This window comes from Histoplasma capsulatum (genome assembly GCF_000150115.1).
Source record: "Histoplasma capsulatum G186AR genomic scaffold supercont2.3, whole genome shotgun sequence".
In the NCBI taxonomy this organism is placed as follows: Eukaryota; Fungi; Ascomycota; class Eurotiomycetes; order Onygenales; family Ajellomycetaceae; genus Histoplasma; species Histoplasma capsulatum.
Window position 1 is genome coordinate 2349359 of NW_025544803.1, and position 17880 is coordinate 2367238.

Consider the following 17880-nt stretch of genomic DNA (forward strand, 5'->3'; position numbering starts at 1 on the left):
CGCCCTGTTTCCTTTGAGGATGCTGTCACTAGTGGGTGGTCGAGACGGTGAAATTCACGGCGACGACGGGGTCAACGAAGTCGATGATGATGTTGATGGGGGGGAAACGGTGAAGAAACGAAGACGAGAACGGCGAGACGGGAGGAAATGGTGGTCTTGCAACCCGTTTCTCCCGTTATAAATTTTTGAAATATTGGTTGTGCAGCACCGGCCGAGTCATCGATGGAGAACGTGGGGCTTTGCTGGGCAGGGCAAGCCTGCCGGGTGCAGAGCAAGAACTTCTGCAAAGTGTCTAGACTAGACCTCGAGTTTGCGGGGGGGAAAAGAAAAGGAAAAAGGGGAAAAGAGGGAAAAGAATTGCCAGCACGCTGGTGATTGTTGCGAGAATGATCGCTGCTGGTGGTCTTGTCGCAACTTCGCCCGTCCGGCCTCCAAAGTGGCTGAGATGAAGTTTGGCGGCGAAGATTGTTTGGTAAGTAATTGAGGAATACGGGGTGTTACCACGGATGTATTGCCGCAACGCCTTGGCCCGATGTCGCTGGTCATGGCGCTGGTATTCACGATACATCCTGTATGTACTGTACCTCCCACGAAGGATCTAGATATGTTACATCCGGACAAATTGTCGACGGCAATGTGTTCTCCGTGCAGGGAAATGGCATGGCTATCTCAGCCAGCAGAGAGACGACATCCCGTAAGGACCAATATGGATATTCAGCAGGAGAAAGCAGTAACTTATTTTTCTTTTCCCATACCGGACATCAGGTAGTGTAGACCTGCTCTGCGAAGAATATTCTGTTTCGACTCTTCATTGCTACATGGCATCTCTCATCTATCTATCTGTGCATTTACAGATCTGTACGCATGGAGCAAACGTCCGTGGGCCGATGTATGTCCTGTACTGCACTCCGTACATGTCCAAAGTTATATCCACCACTTCTGATGTTACCCGACCACAGCGGTCAACCAACCCCCAATACCGCCGTATTAGGAATGGTTGGCGCTGAGATGCAGGTTGGAAACAGACACTGGAATCTGTCGTTCTGTGAGCAGTGAGAGGACGGTCCATCCACTGATGCAACCATGATCACCCACGTCATAATCTGCGGCATGGCTTTACCAAAGCCCGCTATCCCAGACCAGAGAAACGCCACGATGCATCCGGGCAAAGGCGCTGAGCATGTGTTTATCTTGGCAACATCCGAGCGGCAGAGCGGTGTTGAGATATCCTCTCGTCTGTCAAATTGTCAATTGCCTTGACAATTTGATCGAGGGGTTGAAATTCAGGATGTTTGAGTGGGGATTCGGAATATACATGCATCTAGAGCATATATAGAACTTCTCTCTTAGCCTCTGACAACACAATATTTGTGGGATAGGGAATCGGAGGATCAATGATCAACAACAATATTTCTCTATTTCCAGGACCTGTGGGGCCTGTGGGATGGGAGGAGGACCCAGTTCTAGAACTCCTTTTTGAGTTTTGAGTTTTGAAGTTTTGACCTTATTTTTCTAACAAGGACCTAGGAAATGAAAAGGGACAAGTGAAAATTCAACTGACGGTTTAGTAGAGAGCGTAGTGCACTGTAGATAGTACCTCTCCTAGGTCATTTCACAGCTGCTACGGCCGGGTGGAGCGATGTTCGACCTTACAGAGAAATAAACTGATCAAGAAGAGAAAGAAAGCTGGATGGATCTTAAAGCACATTCAAATAGTATCAACCACCACCAAAACAAATATGTCATCAATCTTTTATGTAGTAGTTGTTGATAGAGGTGGAAAGGTTGGTTCATTGTATGTAGCTCTCTCGCAGACGCAGCAGCTTTTCAAGTAGTAATTAACAGTATCTAGGCTCCTGGGGCAAAAGAGCTCAGTGCCACCAGCGCAGTTCGGGGACGAACCGTTCAATCCAATCCCTCCAATAACTATTTGGCCAGATGTTAGACGCCGTTAGATGCAATACCCAATTTAAACGACCTGTGATTCAGCGGTGTTGCCGCCCAAGTTATCGCACTCGTCGACAGGAGACAATACCCGGCTACATGGCTAGGGCGAATTATGAACCGTGACACTGCCTTACCCTCCAGGTCAACTCTGCCAGGGAGCAGGCCCGCAATTTCGCGAGGCTGGACGAAGCATGAAACAGGGCATCCGGAACCCGATCGCTGCAGTTCATGCTCCCTTCTCGATCTTCCTAGCGAACTACACCTGCAGCTCATGTCATGGCTCGACTTCCGCGATATACAAATGCTGCGCGCCACAAACAGCTACTTTCGGCATCTTCCATCAGACACACAGATCGCCCGTATTAGACGCGACTATGTGGCTGATCTCGTTAGCGCCGAGATGAAAGAAGTTGCTGAATCCGCAGCCAACGCTGCATCGACACCAGCTTCCAATGATACCAGTAGCGATGACGCCTCACAGCGCTTAACGTGTTACAGCTGTCTCCGTCATCTACTCATACACGCCTTCTCCCGCACTCAAATGACCCGACGTCGTGGAAAGGGGCATGCAGATGCCTCCAAACGCTTTTGTGTCGATTGTGCACTGCGGCTCCATAAATGGGAGCCTGGAATCTCTCTCTCTTTTTCATGGGGGGACGCTGTCTATTGTCGACGATGTCGCGGTTTAGTGCCTCTACGTAATAGTCCAGCTGAATGGGCCGGGACTCTTGGGCTGTGTGAGGGTTGCCAGGCCGTCTTGGGAATCCCAGATTGGCGTCAACATGAAGGAGAGGGAACTCGGGGATTTTGGTATGAGGCGAAGGCGTTGCTAGATCGGAACTTTGCGGAACAAAGGAAGGGAATGCAGGGCGAAAGGGCGGATATGTGGGAGACGCTTAGGGGGGAAATTGCGAGCTTGAGGCTTTCAGAGAAATTGGAGGTGTAGCTGGTTCGAGATATATGATAGGACCCGCTCGATTTCGCACAACTCCAGCATACAGTTGGCCCCGCGTGAAATGCTGTACACCACTTTGGATCTTCCCCCGAAGGTATAGCCTAGCAATCATTCGCTTCCACTAGTTATGCCAATTTGGCTACTTCTCTGAGACCTAGCTCCTGGGATTTGCGCCAACCAGAACTTCGACAAGAGCCAGATAGGCGTTTAGTGTCTCCGAATCCACACATCACCGCCCTACAACAGCAGTGTTCGTGTGCTCATCAGGATGTCCATAGTTTGGATGATAATAGGCAGCCGTGGCCATCGCAGCTAACCGTCGCCTATACAGAATTCAATCAAGTTACCACACATACATATTACCACCGACCCATGTCATATATATTATTATATGTGTGTATATACCCAACTGATCATCAAGAAGATGAAAAAAACTCCGAATGTCTACTGCTCGATGTCGCCAAAAGATAAACTCAAACTGTCAAAATATCAATCAACAAACGGTGCATATTCCCATCTCATCTCCTCCGTCAACCCCATCTTCGTCAACCTCCTCTGGTCCCAAAACACGTATCCCCATTTCCTATTATAACAATTATGCATCTGGCACAGATATTTCGAGTTCTTCTTATGCAACCACTCCCAACCTAAATTTGCCCTTGACCAATCTGCATCAGAAATAAGCTTCTCTGAACGCTCGATAATGGGCCAGAAAAAACCCGTGACACTCGGGTTCAAGGCACGAGTTAGGAAAAACGAAGCGTTTGTTGAGTGGCTCTCAATTACCCAGGTTGCTGGATTAATCATACGTTGTTGCGAAATTTTCATTATTTTGTTTCCGTTTGTGCCTGTGTTGACCTTCGCCTTCATAACTGGACAGGGCTTTACCTGATCTGAAAGGTGGAACCACTGCCAGAGAAATTCGAGACCGCGAGTCAAATATTGTTCTCGCTGGTCGTCAACAGCGAGGTCAAAATCGACATCTGGAAAATGTATCCCTTCCTGTTAGCTCAGAGGTACCACCCACGACAGCGAAAGAACATACCATCTTCCAAGTCTGGTCCGCCAATACCGACTCCAATACCACTGGCTCTGCCTCTCATTCGGCTTCTAACCCTAGCCCGATTCGCCACGCGCCCCTGGCCATCGATTACGCTCTTATTCGAAGAACGGTTCGTTTCCGGGCTGCTCGTGAGGTAGATTTGGTACATGTAGTTCCTGATACAGTGGATTTCTTCCACCTCCCACGGTGGTAAAGACTGGAGGAAGGTGATGTAATAGTTCGGATCGTGCACATTCCAGACCGTGTGCATGAATCCTAGCATTTCGACTCGGTACAGAGCCCGGCGGATACGGTATGATTCAGCCTCGGAGAGTAGGAGGATCTCATCACCGCCACCGCTGCCGGTGCCGTTCTCATATCTTTTCCCCGTAAAGGGGTTGAGCCTCAAACAAGACATCGCAAAGTCTTCTGATATCGCGTGTACAATAAAATGCTGTCGAACGACAACGAGAAGTTCGTCTAGCGACAACGCACAAAACTGAGCTGATAGCCCTTTGTCTTTCGAATACGTAAAGTTCACGCCATTGACTCTCCTGTTTTTTATTTCCTCCTTATTTCCTCTTTCGACATCTGCATCTGTGCCGACATTCTTCTTCATATCACGGCCGTCGCCAACAGAGTGCCGAGAAAAGTAACATAATTCATTATATGTATTTAGAAAACTTTTTGCGAAACCCAAGATCCCCACCTCCTCCGTTCCTTTCAGAGACCCGCGATCGGACGACCGGCGCAACACCGGTAGAGAAGCCACCTCTGCGAGGATGGCGAGCGGCGTCGTCCGGGTCAATAAACGGGCCAAAATCCGTCTACGGTCAAACTGGTAGATGCTATGGAAACCGGGAGATGCCTTGACCACATCGCGCAGCGATTCAAGATCCGGCAGTAGGCACAATATTTCAATTTTGATCTCTGCAGGGAGATATTCTATTGATGTGCGTCCGGGTAATGAAGGGTGCGATGTGGAAAGGGTTGATTCCATGGTATTTTCCTAGGCTTGTTCCAATCGCCTGCGTTCTTCCTCGGTCGGGGATTGCAGTAAAAGTGATTGATGGTGGTATTTTCGGGAAATAGCTTGATGATGTTCATTTTCCTGGAAAATCTTCCTCGTTTGGAATACCCGGGAGCGTTAAGTAGGTGGATATAGCAGTAGGTTTCCTCGAGGCCTTTGTCTTTGATACAGAGTGCATCATCTCTCTTTAGCGAGCCACTTGAAACAATCAAGGTAATGGAGATAATTCTATTCACCTTCAAGATCCATTGTGATTAAATATTTTCTTTATCGTTCTTTGTTTTGCTGAGTTTGAGACTTGAGTTGTGCCTCGACGGAAACCTGAGGAACAAGAAAATAAAGAAAAAAATATCATACAAAGACTTGTTTGAGTCAGTATCATGAGTGTCAGCCATCACTCTAACATGCGATTTTTGTATATAACCCCAAACGATCTATTAGACGTTGTGCTCTTTGAGCTTTTGAACTCATTTCTGATTTTTGCTTTCTCCATCCATGCCTCGCCTCCATGAGATGCTCCCTCGAAATATATATATATAATTTGTAGGAGTAACGGCGTAGAGCCTAGTAACTGGGTTGCAATCAAGAAGCTCACAACACAAAGTTGAAGCAAACCATTCAACTCGAATCCAAAGCTGTCGAGCTCCCAAATTTGAAATATAAGACCGGGGGCAGTAAAGCCCGTTGAACAACCTTCTTGCCTAGGGATTGCAGGTTGAGTTTGGCAATAAAGAAAGGCTTCGATTGACGTTTGTCTTCAGCACGCGAAAGATTTCTTAGGTTCTGTTATTGCCTTGACATGCTTAATTTATCTGTCAGGGGCACGGAGGGAAACCTGTTACATATAGGTGATGTTAGCCGCCCTTCTGATCTCTGGTCACTATGTTAGCCAATTTTACAAGTACACGTTGTAGATTGTCACGATTACGATTCCCTTTCCTCGGATAGTAACCAAACCTCTCCAGCTCCCGCTTCTATTAATATAATATCACAGTTTTATTGTTCCATATAATTGATATAGATTGGGGATAAAAATGGGGGATTTTCATATTTTACGGAAGTCAGGAAGATAAGACACGCACCCATAATGTACCACCGATAAACAGAATATGTTGTGTGTATTCACTCCATCGTTGGTGTGACTAGAATTAAGGAGGTTCAAGAAGGAAAAACGCGAGTGAGAATATAAGAAGGTAAAAACCGACATACCTCGAGTTCGATAGCTCATTTGCACGCGTTACTATTTGCGACAACTCCTGGTTGAACCATGACCACGTATGGGATATATAACATACAAACCTCCCTTCCCCGTCCTTCTTTTGTTTATCTCCTTTACCTCGTCCATCTTACCTTAGTTAACTATAACATTTCACTCGCTGACAAACGCCTTCACCCTCGCTTCTCAGGAAATAAGTGAGCTGAGCATGCTAGAGAAAATGAATGAATACAGCCCGTGTATGCCGCTCATTCGTCCCAGAAATGATCAATGTCGACCGCTTAGTTCAGCCGTTCCCACCCGAATAACGACGGGAACATCCGCCGCCCTCGCCTCTCGAATACAGCAAGCCACACAAGTCTGCCCTACTCGGCCCACCACTGCATCTACACCAACCATTGCACACCACGATCTGGCGAAAAGCTCTTTATGTTCACTGCCGCGCGCATCGACGACATACGTATGCTTCCGTTGCGACCCTTCCAGTTTAGGGCTGCGGTTAGTCGCAAGCGGAGGGTGATTTACAGGGGACGAAGAGGTATGAGCTTCCAGATGGTTTGGGGTTGTTGGCAGGCGTGGGGTTGAAGGCAATGTGTGGATCGGGATATAGCTGTATGGGAACGATGCCGTGTGAAGTAGGTGGCCCGGGAGGCGGGGGCGGGGCGTTGGCTTGCTTTTCCTAGAGGTCCTGTTTTTCTGAAGTCCGATGTAGTTTGTTTCCTTCTTAGTAGATGAGCCGTTGGTGTACTGATGAGAGGCATCACGCTCTTCGTAACCGGAGGACAGCACGCTACCGTACGGTGGGAGACAGGGAAACGCGGAAACGAAGGACACGTTATACTTTATGCTCATGGATACTTGGCTCGGGCCGGACAAGCCATGTGTGAGTGTAAACGCTAGAGTGGCAGTAGCTTTGGGGGGGCGTGCGGTGACAGAAGGGTGTTGAGAGTGTTGTAAGGACAATATAGTGTTCTCATACGCACTTGTGTATCCTGACTTGGGCCAGCGTTGGCCTCATCAAGCGGTAATGAGAACGCCGTTGCTGATAAATCACCCTCAGTCCCCAGAGGTGACGAGTCAAGAAGAACACCTTTTCCTTGATTTATACGTGCCTGAGTGTGGGTCTTAGTGATGTCTATTGTCTCAATCTCCAGCCACCCATCGCTCAGGGGTGCTCTCGCATCATCAAGTGGAATAATAGTCGTACTAATCCAGCCCATGCAGATTGTAGAGGCGTCAAGGCTGGCAAGAATGCGTCCAATAACGCATGCTTTGCTCCACCAACTTTGACCTTTATATACGAAGGCTCCATGAAGGTTAGCAATGGGACCGAGCCTTGATATTGCATCGTGATCATTCTCTAGTAGAGCGGACATCAATATATCATATATGGTTTCGCCAGGCATGATCAGCCCAGTTAACCACGTACGAGACATCCATCCTCCCACGTAGTTGGCACTGTGACGAGCAGAGGAAGGACAAGAATGGAGGCGGCACAATTTTAAGGAGTGGCTTTTGCGATACATTTCACATTTCCCTAGCAGCTTAATGTTGTCTGACAGAGGCACAGTGCTCATTGGCGAAGCAAACATGTGGTTAAAATTAGAAGGCTGCAAGAGGGCAAACTCCAACTTCTCCCTCATATAATGCTTCATATTTTCGATGTCTGGCCATTTCAGAAGTTCTGCAAAGACCAGCAGGGCTTCTAGCTGTTGCCACGGGTACCGTGGCAAGAGTGCACATAGCCAGGGCGAATCGAGGTCATGAGGCTCCTGAACTTTTGGCACGGAAACTATTGAATGGGTTTTCTTGGGCAAATCATTCAGGGACCGTTTGCCTGGCAATTGGTGAGACGCCTGTGGCCAATAGTGGAAGGAGATGTTTTCGAAAATTCGACGGCAGAAGATTAACCCCCAGTCCAGCGTATCTGATCGCAAACTATTCATTAAGGAAACATCCCGTGGTGTGATAGGCAAATCCTTGGACTGGCTATAGATCCCAATTTTCGTCGCCGCAGCATCAGCGCGGAATAAAACCTCCGCGGATAAAACAACCTGTAATAAAAGCCACTGCCGTTGGAGTGCTGTGCCCGAATACTGCCCGTCTGAGGCGTTTTGCAGGCAATCACTGTCTTGATGGGGAGGAAGCTCCCAGAGGATTTGACCTGCACGAACCCTCCATTTCATCAAACTAAAGTCTACCCAGGCACCCTTAAGATTGAGCACTTGTATCAACGTGCTGATCTGAAACCGAAAGCTATCGGGGTGTTCTGCGTGTACCGCGTTTGGTGGGGGATATAGAAACGTGCTGAAAAGCTGACGGTGGAGGCCTGCAACGCTCTCTTCATCAAGCAGGGCTACAGACTTTCCTTGGAGAGTGATTTGATCTTGCACACCCGATAAGGTCTGGAGCCTCTGTGTAATAGCCTTCATAGAGCAATCGCGCACGCCAATGCGTTTCCATGCCGAAGGTCCTGCTGCGACTAATTTCAAACGGTCAAAGGTAACATTTAAGTTGTAGTCGGAGTATGGATCATCCTTCCCACGGGGCGCCGGTGTGATTTGCAAGTGCTTATCGAGCAGGCGTGGTGACAACGGCCGCTGCTCGGACCTGGGTCCATACACAATCGGTAGCTCCATGAAATTATGGAATCCAATGCAGCCATCCTCATTTGCTCTCGAGGACAACATGTTTGGAACCTCGAACACGCCAATATCAAACGAGGGCCGTCTGCAACCACTCTTTTCAGTTAGGGCATCCGGATATATTTGTATTCCTCCACCACCTGGGGAAACCGGGATGTGAGCATGGAGTGTTGACAATGTGAAAGAAGGGTGCTCTAATGCTTTCCGATCGTCGAGATGCTGAATTCTCAAATCATGATCCCATGGGAAAACCACATGAGGATACCACCGGTTGAGCCCCTTCTCCAGAAGAAAGTGCGGTGCTCCGGAGAAGAGATATTTCAGTTGATGTTCAGACAGGGAGTGCGAGGAACCCTGAAACTCATCCAGATGGGTTGCCGATTGGTACGCCTCCTGGATCTCACCGGAAACACCCATTTTCGGTGCAGATGAAGTTGGCGCGGAAACCCTGTGAGGATTTCTGGCAAACATGGGCGAGCGTGAGTATCCATAGGATACCGTATGTTTTCGGGTCTCCTTATGATCAACCCTGTTAGCTCCTTTTCTCATAGGCTCCAAACGGCATCGAGTGGGGTGCGATTCACGTTGTTTGGGGTTTTATCCTCATGCGAATGATGATGCCCGAAAAGTCCCAAGATGGAAAATTTTACTCCCAGCCTTGGGTGACCGGCTCCGTTTGCATCCGCACTCACAGCCTTTTTATGCTGATTCAAGCGCATATCCGAAGAAGAGCCAAGCAGGGTCAGAGTAAAGCCCTCAAGGGTAGTGACCCCGAAGCAGAGACATTACATAGGCTCTTGGAGTAACAGATAAAAGTACTAGTAATAGGAGGCAGTAAAGACTCCCGGCTAAAAGTCATACTAGCTATTGTGTCTTATGACATCGTCGTGGGGAGATGGAGGAACCGTGGAGTAAACTATCCTTTAGTTACGCGTTTGTTGAAGCTGTGAAGCATCGTCATAGTCAACGTGGGCTTAGATAAGCGTGACATCGACCCTTCTCGACTTCGACATCGGAGATTCTGGCGATAGTTAAAATTCTCCTTATCCATGCCAGAAAATAAACACATTGGAATGACGTATCCATTTTCCGCTAAACAATCGATCCCGCAGGCCGTCCGGGTGTTGCCTCGATTATACTCTGGTGGCTGGTGAGGAGCATTTATCAAGTTTCGTATCTTGACGGTCTGTCTATCTCGAGTAACTAGTACTTACTGGCGCAACCGAGACGGCTGAGATTGATCGCCAGCACCTAACAGGTTGATGAGAAGGCTGAAGTCGTACATGCAGCTGCGTGCACAGCTTGTTGATGGATTTTGAATCCCTGTCATCTGAATATCTGGCAGTTGTTTTCTGGTTGATCTCTACAGGTCCTTCAGCCGCTGGGTATCCATGCATTGCACATGAAAATTACTTTTTCATGTAGAACATGCTTGTTCAATGAGAGCAGGATCTTAAGTATCCGTTTGATTTCCAGCAGCGGCCGTGGAGTTGTTCCGTATGTACATGTACGGTGCCATGAAGCCGTGTTTTGCTGTCTTCAAGTATTAAGTAACGGCTTAAATTAACTATCTAGGTAATTAGATATACGAAGTATCATCCTCTTAATTGAAATGGGAGTCCGTCATGGGGAAGGACAGTATGTTGTATAGATATGTCTCCTCTCTGCCCACTCATCAACTACCTCCCAGGGTTGAGATCAGAATCCTCGGGGCCACAAGATCTCTACAGTGGATATGGAATAATAATGCCTTCCTCCTTTACCGACTAGCCAAGGGCGCATCTTGTATCATCTCCTTTGCATCAAGATGCATAGGACTAGATAAAAATAGCAAGTACAATGCTCTCGAAGCTTGTGTGGATGAAATTTGTTCAACAGAAAGAGAATAATATGTACAGTACATACGTAATTACATCAAACGAGCACTCAAAGAAATAATTGCAAAGTTGTTTCGTAAAACTTAACTAACACATCAAAGGAAGGCACCGAAAAAAGAACCGAGCAGGGCCTTGAGTTGAATCAATTGACCAATTCGCCAACCAACTCCCTGCATCAAGATTTTAACCAAGATCCGCTTGTATCATCATTTCTATTTATTTCTAGTTCTTACTAGTGGCAAAAGCATCGTTCCGCATGATAATGTGATCCCATGCATCATTTCACGACTGATAGGGTCAACTGTTTCAGCGAAGCAAAGCAAGAGTATAGCATCCCTGGCAGAGCTAATAACGATAGGCAAAACTAAAAAAAGAAAAAAAGTTAGAGTTGATCTGTTGTCATCGATTCAGCTAAACGATCCCATAGATATTCCAATATTACACCTGCAGAGGAGGTGGTGATTTCGTTCAACATTCTCCAGCATCATTTTGAGGGCTGGGGATACCATGTATTTTGTAGCATTTAGTAAAAATGGTTGGCCCCCAGCAGCCTTCAAAGCAAGGTACGAGTGGCCAGAAAGTTTGCCACTCCAGATATGCCGCTGGACTACCGTTTGACTCGGCCCCAAAACATTCAGTGTTTATATCGGGTTAGATCCCCAAAGTTCGGTTGACGCCTCGGTGAGTTCCCGGCTTTTGAGGATCGTATTGCTATTTCCAGGTAGATTTCTACTGCGAACAAGGGCTTTTAGTTCCGCGCCTCGGTACAGGACATTGTGAAAGCCGGAGGAGGGCAATCGGCACACGGCTTTTCATAGCCGTATCAATTGCTTCGGAGCCTGCTGGTATGCTGGGAGACTTGGTTGGTGGCCATTGGCTAAAATAAAGGTATGTGCCGTAATATGGGCGCCTCACCAGCCGCATTCGCACTGGAGTGATTGGGGTCACCCATGAGAAATTAACCTGGCTGCTGACTTGCCTGGAGGGGACCAAGTTGCCAAATAGTTGACTCCAGTGACTAACTAGTTAAGTGCCATGATGGACGAGGGCAGCCAAGATGTAACTACCACCTGCGAGTGATGATGAGTTGGCTTCCTTTCTTTGCCCCAGAAAAAAATAAATAGCTGACGGAGCTCGTCTGCCCATCTTCCTCCTCACTTTTCTTCGTCTTAGCCGTTCTTCGTCCTTTCACATCTCTTGATATATCTCAACCACTCCCTTTCTAAAAAAGAAACCAAAGCAGAGAGTCACCACTGCCACACGGGTTGTTTTCGGTAGAGGTGAGTTTTTTCCGCTTTGTTTCCTTCCGAGTATTTCTTTGACATTCAAGCTTCCTGCACCGCCGAACACAGCCCAACAAGCACCACACTGGCGGGTGCCTGAGGCGCGGAGTGTTCAGGGCGTGGTTTCGGCTCGAAACTTCTGGGTGTCCACTGCAACCGCGGCTTGGCCGCGCCTCCTGCTTAGGTCATCCTCCTATTTATTTACCGTCGAGCCGATGTCGCCGCAAGCCCAGCTTCATCCTCCTCCTCTCCCTCTTCCTCACCTTCTTGGCCTTCGTCCCTTGATACTGATATCCACCGCCCCATTTCCTATAGCACCACCTTGTTTGCTCCCTAATTGCGCTGTGTGAGCTCTATCCTGACAACTACTTGGTCTCTCAGAATACACATCTCCGCACCTCCCCATACGAACACGCTTGCCGGCGGGTTCTTGAAACTGCCATCGATAGCTCCTACCAGCGTTATATCATCCCTCTATCATTTGATTTTACCCTACCAATCTATCCTTTAGGCTTACAGCTTCCGGGTGTAAGTATGGTCCTTTTAGCTCCAGTTTCGACATCTGTCTCAAAATGGCACGCTAATGGACAATGACTCAATAGCTCTCCGAGAGTCCCGAAAATCTCAGTCTTACTTATCCTCACTGTCATTATCTCTTCCTTGGATATAAAAGAAAGCGCGAGAACAACCCCCGCGCTCCCTCCCTGGAACTCACATAAGCGGATATAAGGCTACAACAAGACCACTACTATCCCGCAGCAAAGCAATTTTAAACGATAAGGAAAAATGGCACCATCAAGAAAGCCACGCTGCAACTTCAAAGACTGCAAGGAGCTCGCCCAGCGCATCGTCGGTGACTGTGGTTTCTGCAACGGCCACTTCTGCGGCAAACATCGCATGCTAGAATCCCACGCCTGTAGTGGCCTAGAGGACTGCAAGAAGGAAAGCCATGAACGCAATGCGGAGCGGCTGAACGCGGAGCGAACTACAGTTATCAAAGGCGTATGATACCGGGAGGAGTGTTTGGTTCCTTCGTGTCCGCTTCGATTTTTGGATATAGATCATCATGAGCCTTTTTGGTCTTTTTTTATTCCTTTTTTTATTTTTTTTGGGGCAGCAACATCTTGGCTGGGTTAGCCATTACATTACCAGGTTTTCTCTTAATCTGTGATAATCTTCCGTGTTGATGGTGTTGGAATACTCCTCTCCGAGGGTGGCTTGGAGTTGCGTTGACACAAGAGAATATGGAGGACGAGTCTTTGAGTCTATCTTTTACGACCTAGTTGCGTGGAACCTTGGGGGGAAATAAAAGGAGGAGAGAGAAAAAATTGAAAGACAAAAAAAATAAATAAATAAAAAGTCTCAGGTGTGAGTCGTGGAAGCGGCAAGATATTATTCGATTCCCTTGAATGTTTCGCCGAAGACGTCCGTCCCGAAAACCCAACATTGCCCATTCCGTTCCCTTCTTCACACTCGATATAAACTCCCGCATATCACCATTGTCGTCAACAAACAAGCCTATAGTTATTATTCCTTCTCATCCACTTCCCCTTTCACGCTCTATCCTCCCTGGTACTCACCTACGCCCGCGACTGTTGTATACTTTGTCTGTCCCTGCCCCTTTTTTGCTTTCACATAAATCCAATGCATGGCGTCACGGTAGCCGCTCGAATATTTTAATCCCTCCGAATTGATTCCATTTTCCATCTATTCTGGCGTGGTTTTCTTCTTCCTTTTTCCGTTTCACTTTCAAGGGATTTCGCCCCGCACGACCTCGTGTTATTTTTTTAATCAACCAACTACTACAAAGAAATATATCTAGCCTAGACATTTGGTTTTTCGTTTTCATCCATAACATTTGGGGATAAATACACCAACAACGAAACTACCCCTTACCAAGAAAGCCACACGAACCATCCCAATTCCACAGTTGTGTATTTGCATATCATAAAACATTGCTCCCGTAGCTAACAGCCAACAAAGAAGAAAAGAAAAGAAAAAGGTGAGCCCAGATAATGAAAACGATAAAAGACCGTAAGGTAAAAAGAAAGCCAAGCACCCCGATACTAGGATAGACAAAACGAACAACGCCTGTTTCTGACGTCTAATGAACATATCATGTCTTGAGTATGTGCGGATCAAGACAGTTGGTAAAGTAAAGGATAGTCACAGGTGTTGACGTAAGGAGGCAGGAGATTTCAACTGTGGACCGCAGGAGATAAGGGGCCAGAAGGTCAGAAGGCGGCGGGGGACAAGCAACTGGACCCCCGCCGATGCACGGCGGAATATACAGCGGGAATTCCCGGGCATGCCGCTCACAATCATGGGCATGAAACGAGGTCTTGTTTTGGATCGTTTGTTAAGACGAAGTGCAATACTGGTGTAAATGTGTATCCGCCAACTGAGCAGTGGTTAACCGGGTCCGATTCGGGGCCTGTGGGAAGTGGAAATGGGGGGGTTAGCCGGTGAGTTTGCAAGTAGCTGGGCACCTCACGAGGTCTCCTGGAGCGAAGTATACGCCCGGGGCCGGGTGGAAAGGGGGGTTTGTGGAATTGCATTGAACGTACATGTCATGATGCTCGCTCAGATTACTGAGATACCTGTTCAACTCCTCCACGCGCTCCTTATGTGTCTTGAAGCCTTCGCGCTTGAAGCGTTCGTCGAGCTGTGGGGGATCAGGGAGAAGGAGGGAAGGGGAGTTAGCTGAGCCGTGTCGAATAAATGGAGCGTAAAATAACAAATAAATCATTCGCAAAAAACACATACCCTCTTCCGCCTCGCCTCCTCATACCTTCTCTCCGCCTCCGTCTTGCTCACCAGAGCCTTGTCGAAACCCTCACTCACACCTCGACTTCGACTCCGACTTCGACTCCGACTCACATCCCAATCCCCATCCGACCTCACCGCACCCTCCCCTTCACCGCTCTTCATCCGCATCCCATCCGCTCCTTCATCATGACTCCCATTGGGCCCCTCATTCCCACCCTCCTTGTCCTTTCCCCTCTCCTTCTCCTTCTTCCGCTTCTTGTTCCCCTTCTTCCCAACCCGCCCCTCAAGCACCGGCGCGCCCTTGATCTTCAGCTTCCCGCCGCCGCTGACGTACTCGTTTGCGGGCGCCATTTTCGGGGGCCTGCTGTACTGTTGTCCGTGAAGACGAGGAGGCTATCTACCGAGCATGAGTACTGCCGTAAACCATCGTTGGGAATATTCCTTGTGTGGAAGTCTGTGCGCTCAATGATCGATGACTTGTTTCTTTTCTTCCGCCTTGTGGTCAAATGGCGGAGGTCCTTCACAAGGCCTATCACACGTGACTCACACAGATTCATATTAGTGCCGCTAGTCCGTAATAGGTAGCCTACGATCAACAGCTAAGTCAACTATGCCAGCCACTTGACTTTCCCACTCTCTGTTCGAGGAGAATTCACGGGGCAAATTTTATGGCCAGTAGGTTCCATCTAGTATCTGCTTTATCTGATAGATGGCGGTTCGTATTTTAAGATTTATAAGAACAAAAGAACATTTATCATATTTCCATGCATGGTTCTCTAAACATGGACGGCATAGCATGGCAACCCCAAAGAAAAAAAGGAACGCCATTCTCATAATGATACACAAAATCATTCGTTAAGTTTTTTTTAATCAAAAGGGATAGGTCGCAGCGTAGACCCACCCATCCTCTTCCGCGCTTCTTCCCCAGCAGCAACTGCACTTGGGACTTTGATACCACAGCAATCACCCCAATAATCCGTTCCCCCCTTGGAATGACCATGCTTATGACCATGGTCATTCCCGAGCCCATCATCCGATGCCTGCCCCGAATCATCCTTCCTCTCCCCCATTCCCGGCACAGCCGGAATCAGCCCGCCAAACATGAAGTGCTGCATAATCGGCAACTTCCCCAGAACCTCCTTGACAAACATCTTCTTCATCCCTGCCTCGACCTTCTGCCAGCTTTTGGCGCCGGAGATATCGTCCAGCATGGGGCTGTGCCAGCGCAGGCCCTTGACAGTTTTAACACTGTCGACCCATCGGACCTGCTCCAGATATATCCAGTCATCCCCTTCTTCGTCCAAGATGGCCTTATTATGGATGCCTAGCGGTGTGATGTAAGGGTGGCGGACGAGCTGCGCAGCACCAAACATGAAGGGCAGGAAATGGTAGTCGTCCAGCCCCCACACGCCATGCGAGCCGGCAGGCTCAAGGTAATAGGTCGCCTGGATCCGGCGCAGGAGATGCATGTACCGGACGAAAACTCGGAGTACGAGGACTGGGAAGTCGTCGCGCTTGAGGAGGCCCAGCTGGTACAGGCAGAGCAGCCACATGACGAAATTCAACTCGTGGCCGGAGCCGTAATCGAGGCGGTCGCGGGAGCCCAGTGAGTTCACCAGATATTTCGATAGCTCGTCCACTGCTGCGGACATTGTTGCATCGTCATCGCCACCACCATCGTCATGATCATGACCGCCGTCGGTGGTGCCGATTATATCTTGCTGCCAGAGTGGGCTCTGGGCTGCTACGTCATCGAAGAGCGAGCGGAAGGCGGGATTGCCAAATCGGGAGCCATTCTGGTCGAGAGATGGGTTCTTCTCGACAAGGGCTTCTATGGAGGAGAGTACGTTGAGGATCTTAACGATGATGGGGGAGGAGGGTTGCTTTTTGATGGCGGATACGGGCTTGAACCTAACGCTGTCGGACAGGTTGAAAATAAACGCGAGGATTAAGTTATATGTAGGTGAGGACAAGAACGCTTCATGGTCTCCACTGGATAGTATTCGGGGCGCTGGATGTGTGTACTTGATGGAGTCTCGACTTGGCGGTTCGGGTAGCTCAGGAGTCTCAGGCGGGGGTTCTTGGGCTGTTTGGGTGGATCTTTGGCGACCCTTGCCTGCTGGTCTGGAGAGCCTTTTTGAGAGATCTAGTTTTGAGGCTGCAGGGGAGGCCGTGTGTAACTGTTGTGAGGTCGAAGATGCCATGATAACATTTTGTTGGAGGTTATCATCATAAAGCGTAACAGCGTCACAGCGTAGCAGTGTCGTCGTGCAAAATGTATGTCGCAACAAGTTGGTGACTAAGCAGAATCCCCGCCACATGACTAGATTCGATTAGGACTAGCGTTGCATGTCGATATCTCAAATTCCATCATCGAATCCTGGAATGACGGAGGTTGAACGTACGAACGACGTTCGAAATGAGACCCCGGGCCTCTGCAGGAGGAAGCAAGGTTAAGCGGCACATGCAGCTCGGTAGCGATGCATAAGGCAACTCAACCATCCGTAGCCTTTCGAGTTTTCTGCAGATGGGGGAACTGGTCAACACCGGCTCTTTTTGCTGGTGAGCAAAGCGGCCGGAGAGTGCTGGATCTATATAATGTGGCTCCTTTATCAAAGTATTCGAGCATCATTGGAGAATGCTCCCTCTTCCGTCACATTCCCCGCTCCCCGCTCTTCCTTTCTGAATCTGTGGTTGACGCGGTGGGAAAGCTGGTATCCCGTAGTTGAAATCTCATAATTACTGCACCAAGCCACATGCTCGCTCATTGTTGCACCACCTTGAACCGAAGTCTGTGTGATGCTCATATCGGACTGTGGAACCATTGAGCCGTGGATGTCAGCCGAACAGGTGCTCATACGAGTGCCGTTTCCGATGCTCACAGCTCTCTCTCTGCAGTAAGAACAACAAGCATAGCAGTGATCTCGATGGATGCTCCAAGTCTCTTTTCGTCTCTCTTCACTAATGCGACGGTGCGGAACGTAGTCCGTAAATGTAGCCCACGTATTTTTCTGGGGTCGTCCTCATCGTAGTGGAACAAGGGCTTCTTCTCCGTCGAAGATGTTTTGTTGCTGGCCTAGATGCTGGGCTTGCATTAGCCGGATGGCCAAGCTTCG

The 17880-nt window shown here is 48.6% G+C and overlaps 7 protein-coding genes across 7 annotated transcripts; 3 read left to right on the forward strand and 4 right to left on the reverse strand.

Annotated features, from left to right (window-relative positions):
- Positions 1-1968: 1968 nt before the first annotated feature.
- Positions 1969-2893, forward strand: HCBG_02944 (uncharacterized protein; the record flags this gene model as incomplete). Its single annotated transcript, XM_045429993.1, has 1 exon — positions 1969-2893. The coding sequence occupies one exon, from the start codon at positions 2060-2062 to the stop codon at positions 2891-2893; it is 834 nt and encodes a 277-aa protein (XP_045289888.1).
- A 370-nt stretch (positions 2894-3263) lies between these two features.
- HCBG_02945 (uncharacterized protein) lies at positions 3264-6291 on the reverse strand (the record flags this gene model as incomplete). The annotated part of the gene is made up of 4 exons (XM_045429994.1): positions 3264-3885; positions 3948-5128; positions 5211-5809; positions 6057-6291. 2 exons carry the CDS (start codon positions 4942-4944, stop codon positions 3392-3394), a joined length of 1491 nt encoding a protein of 496 aa, XP_045289889.1.
- A 166-nt stretch (positions 6292-6457) lies between these two features.
- On the reverse strand, positions 6458-9886 carry HCBG_02946 (uncharacterized protein; the record flags this gene model as incomplete). The annotated part of the gene is made up of 4 exons (XM_045429995.1): positions 6458-7086; positions 7170-7481; positions 7620-9351; positions 9767-9886. 4 exons carry the CDS (start codon positions 9884-9886, stop codon positions 6458-6460), a joined length of 2793 nt encoding a protein of 930 aa, XP_045289890.1.
- Positions 9887-11747: 1861 nt separating this feature from the next.
- Positions 11748-12332, forward strand: HCBG_02947 (uncharacterized protein; the record flags this gene model as incomplete). Its single annotated transcript, XM_045429996.1, has 4 exons — positions 11748-11771; positions 11953-11992; positions 12065-12179; positions 12311-12332. The coding sequence occupies 4 exons, from the start codon at positions 11748-11750 to the stop codon at positions 12330-12332; spliced, it is 201 nt and encodes a 66-aa protein (XP_045289891.1).
- A 449-nt stretch (positions 12333-12781) lies between these two features.
- Positions 12782-13003, forward strand: HCBG_02948 (AN1 zinc finger protein; the record flags this gene model as incomplete). Its single annotated transcript, XM_045429997.1, has 1 exon — positions 12782-13003. The coding sequence occupies one exon, from the start codon at positions 12782-12784 to the stop codon at positions 13001-13003; it is 222 nt and encodes a 73-aa protein (XP_045289892.1).
- Positions 13004-13711: 708 nt separating this feature from the next.
- HCBG_02949 (uncharacterized protein) lies at positions 13712-15246 on the reverse strand (the record flags this gene model as incomplete). The annotated part of the gene is made up of 3 exons (XM_045429998.1): positions 13712-14429; positions 14563-14660; positions 14762-15246. The coding sequence occupies 3 exons, from the start codon at positions 15113-15115 to the stop codon at positions 14408-14410; spliced, it is 474 nt and encodes a 157-aa protein (XP_045289893.1).
- A 218-nt stretch (positions 15247-15464) lies between these two features.
- On the reverse strand, positions 15465-16968 carry HCBG_02950 (phosphotyrosyl phosphatase activator; the record flags this gene model as incomplete). Its single annotated transcript, XM_045429999.1, has 1 exon — positions 15465-16968. The coding sequence occupies one exon, from the start codon at positions 16966-16968 to the stop codon at positions 15631-15633; it is 1338 nt and encodes a 445-aa protein (XP_045289894.1).
- Positions 16969-17880: the final 912 nt, after the last annotated feature.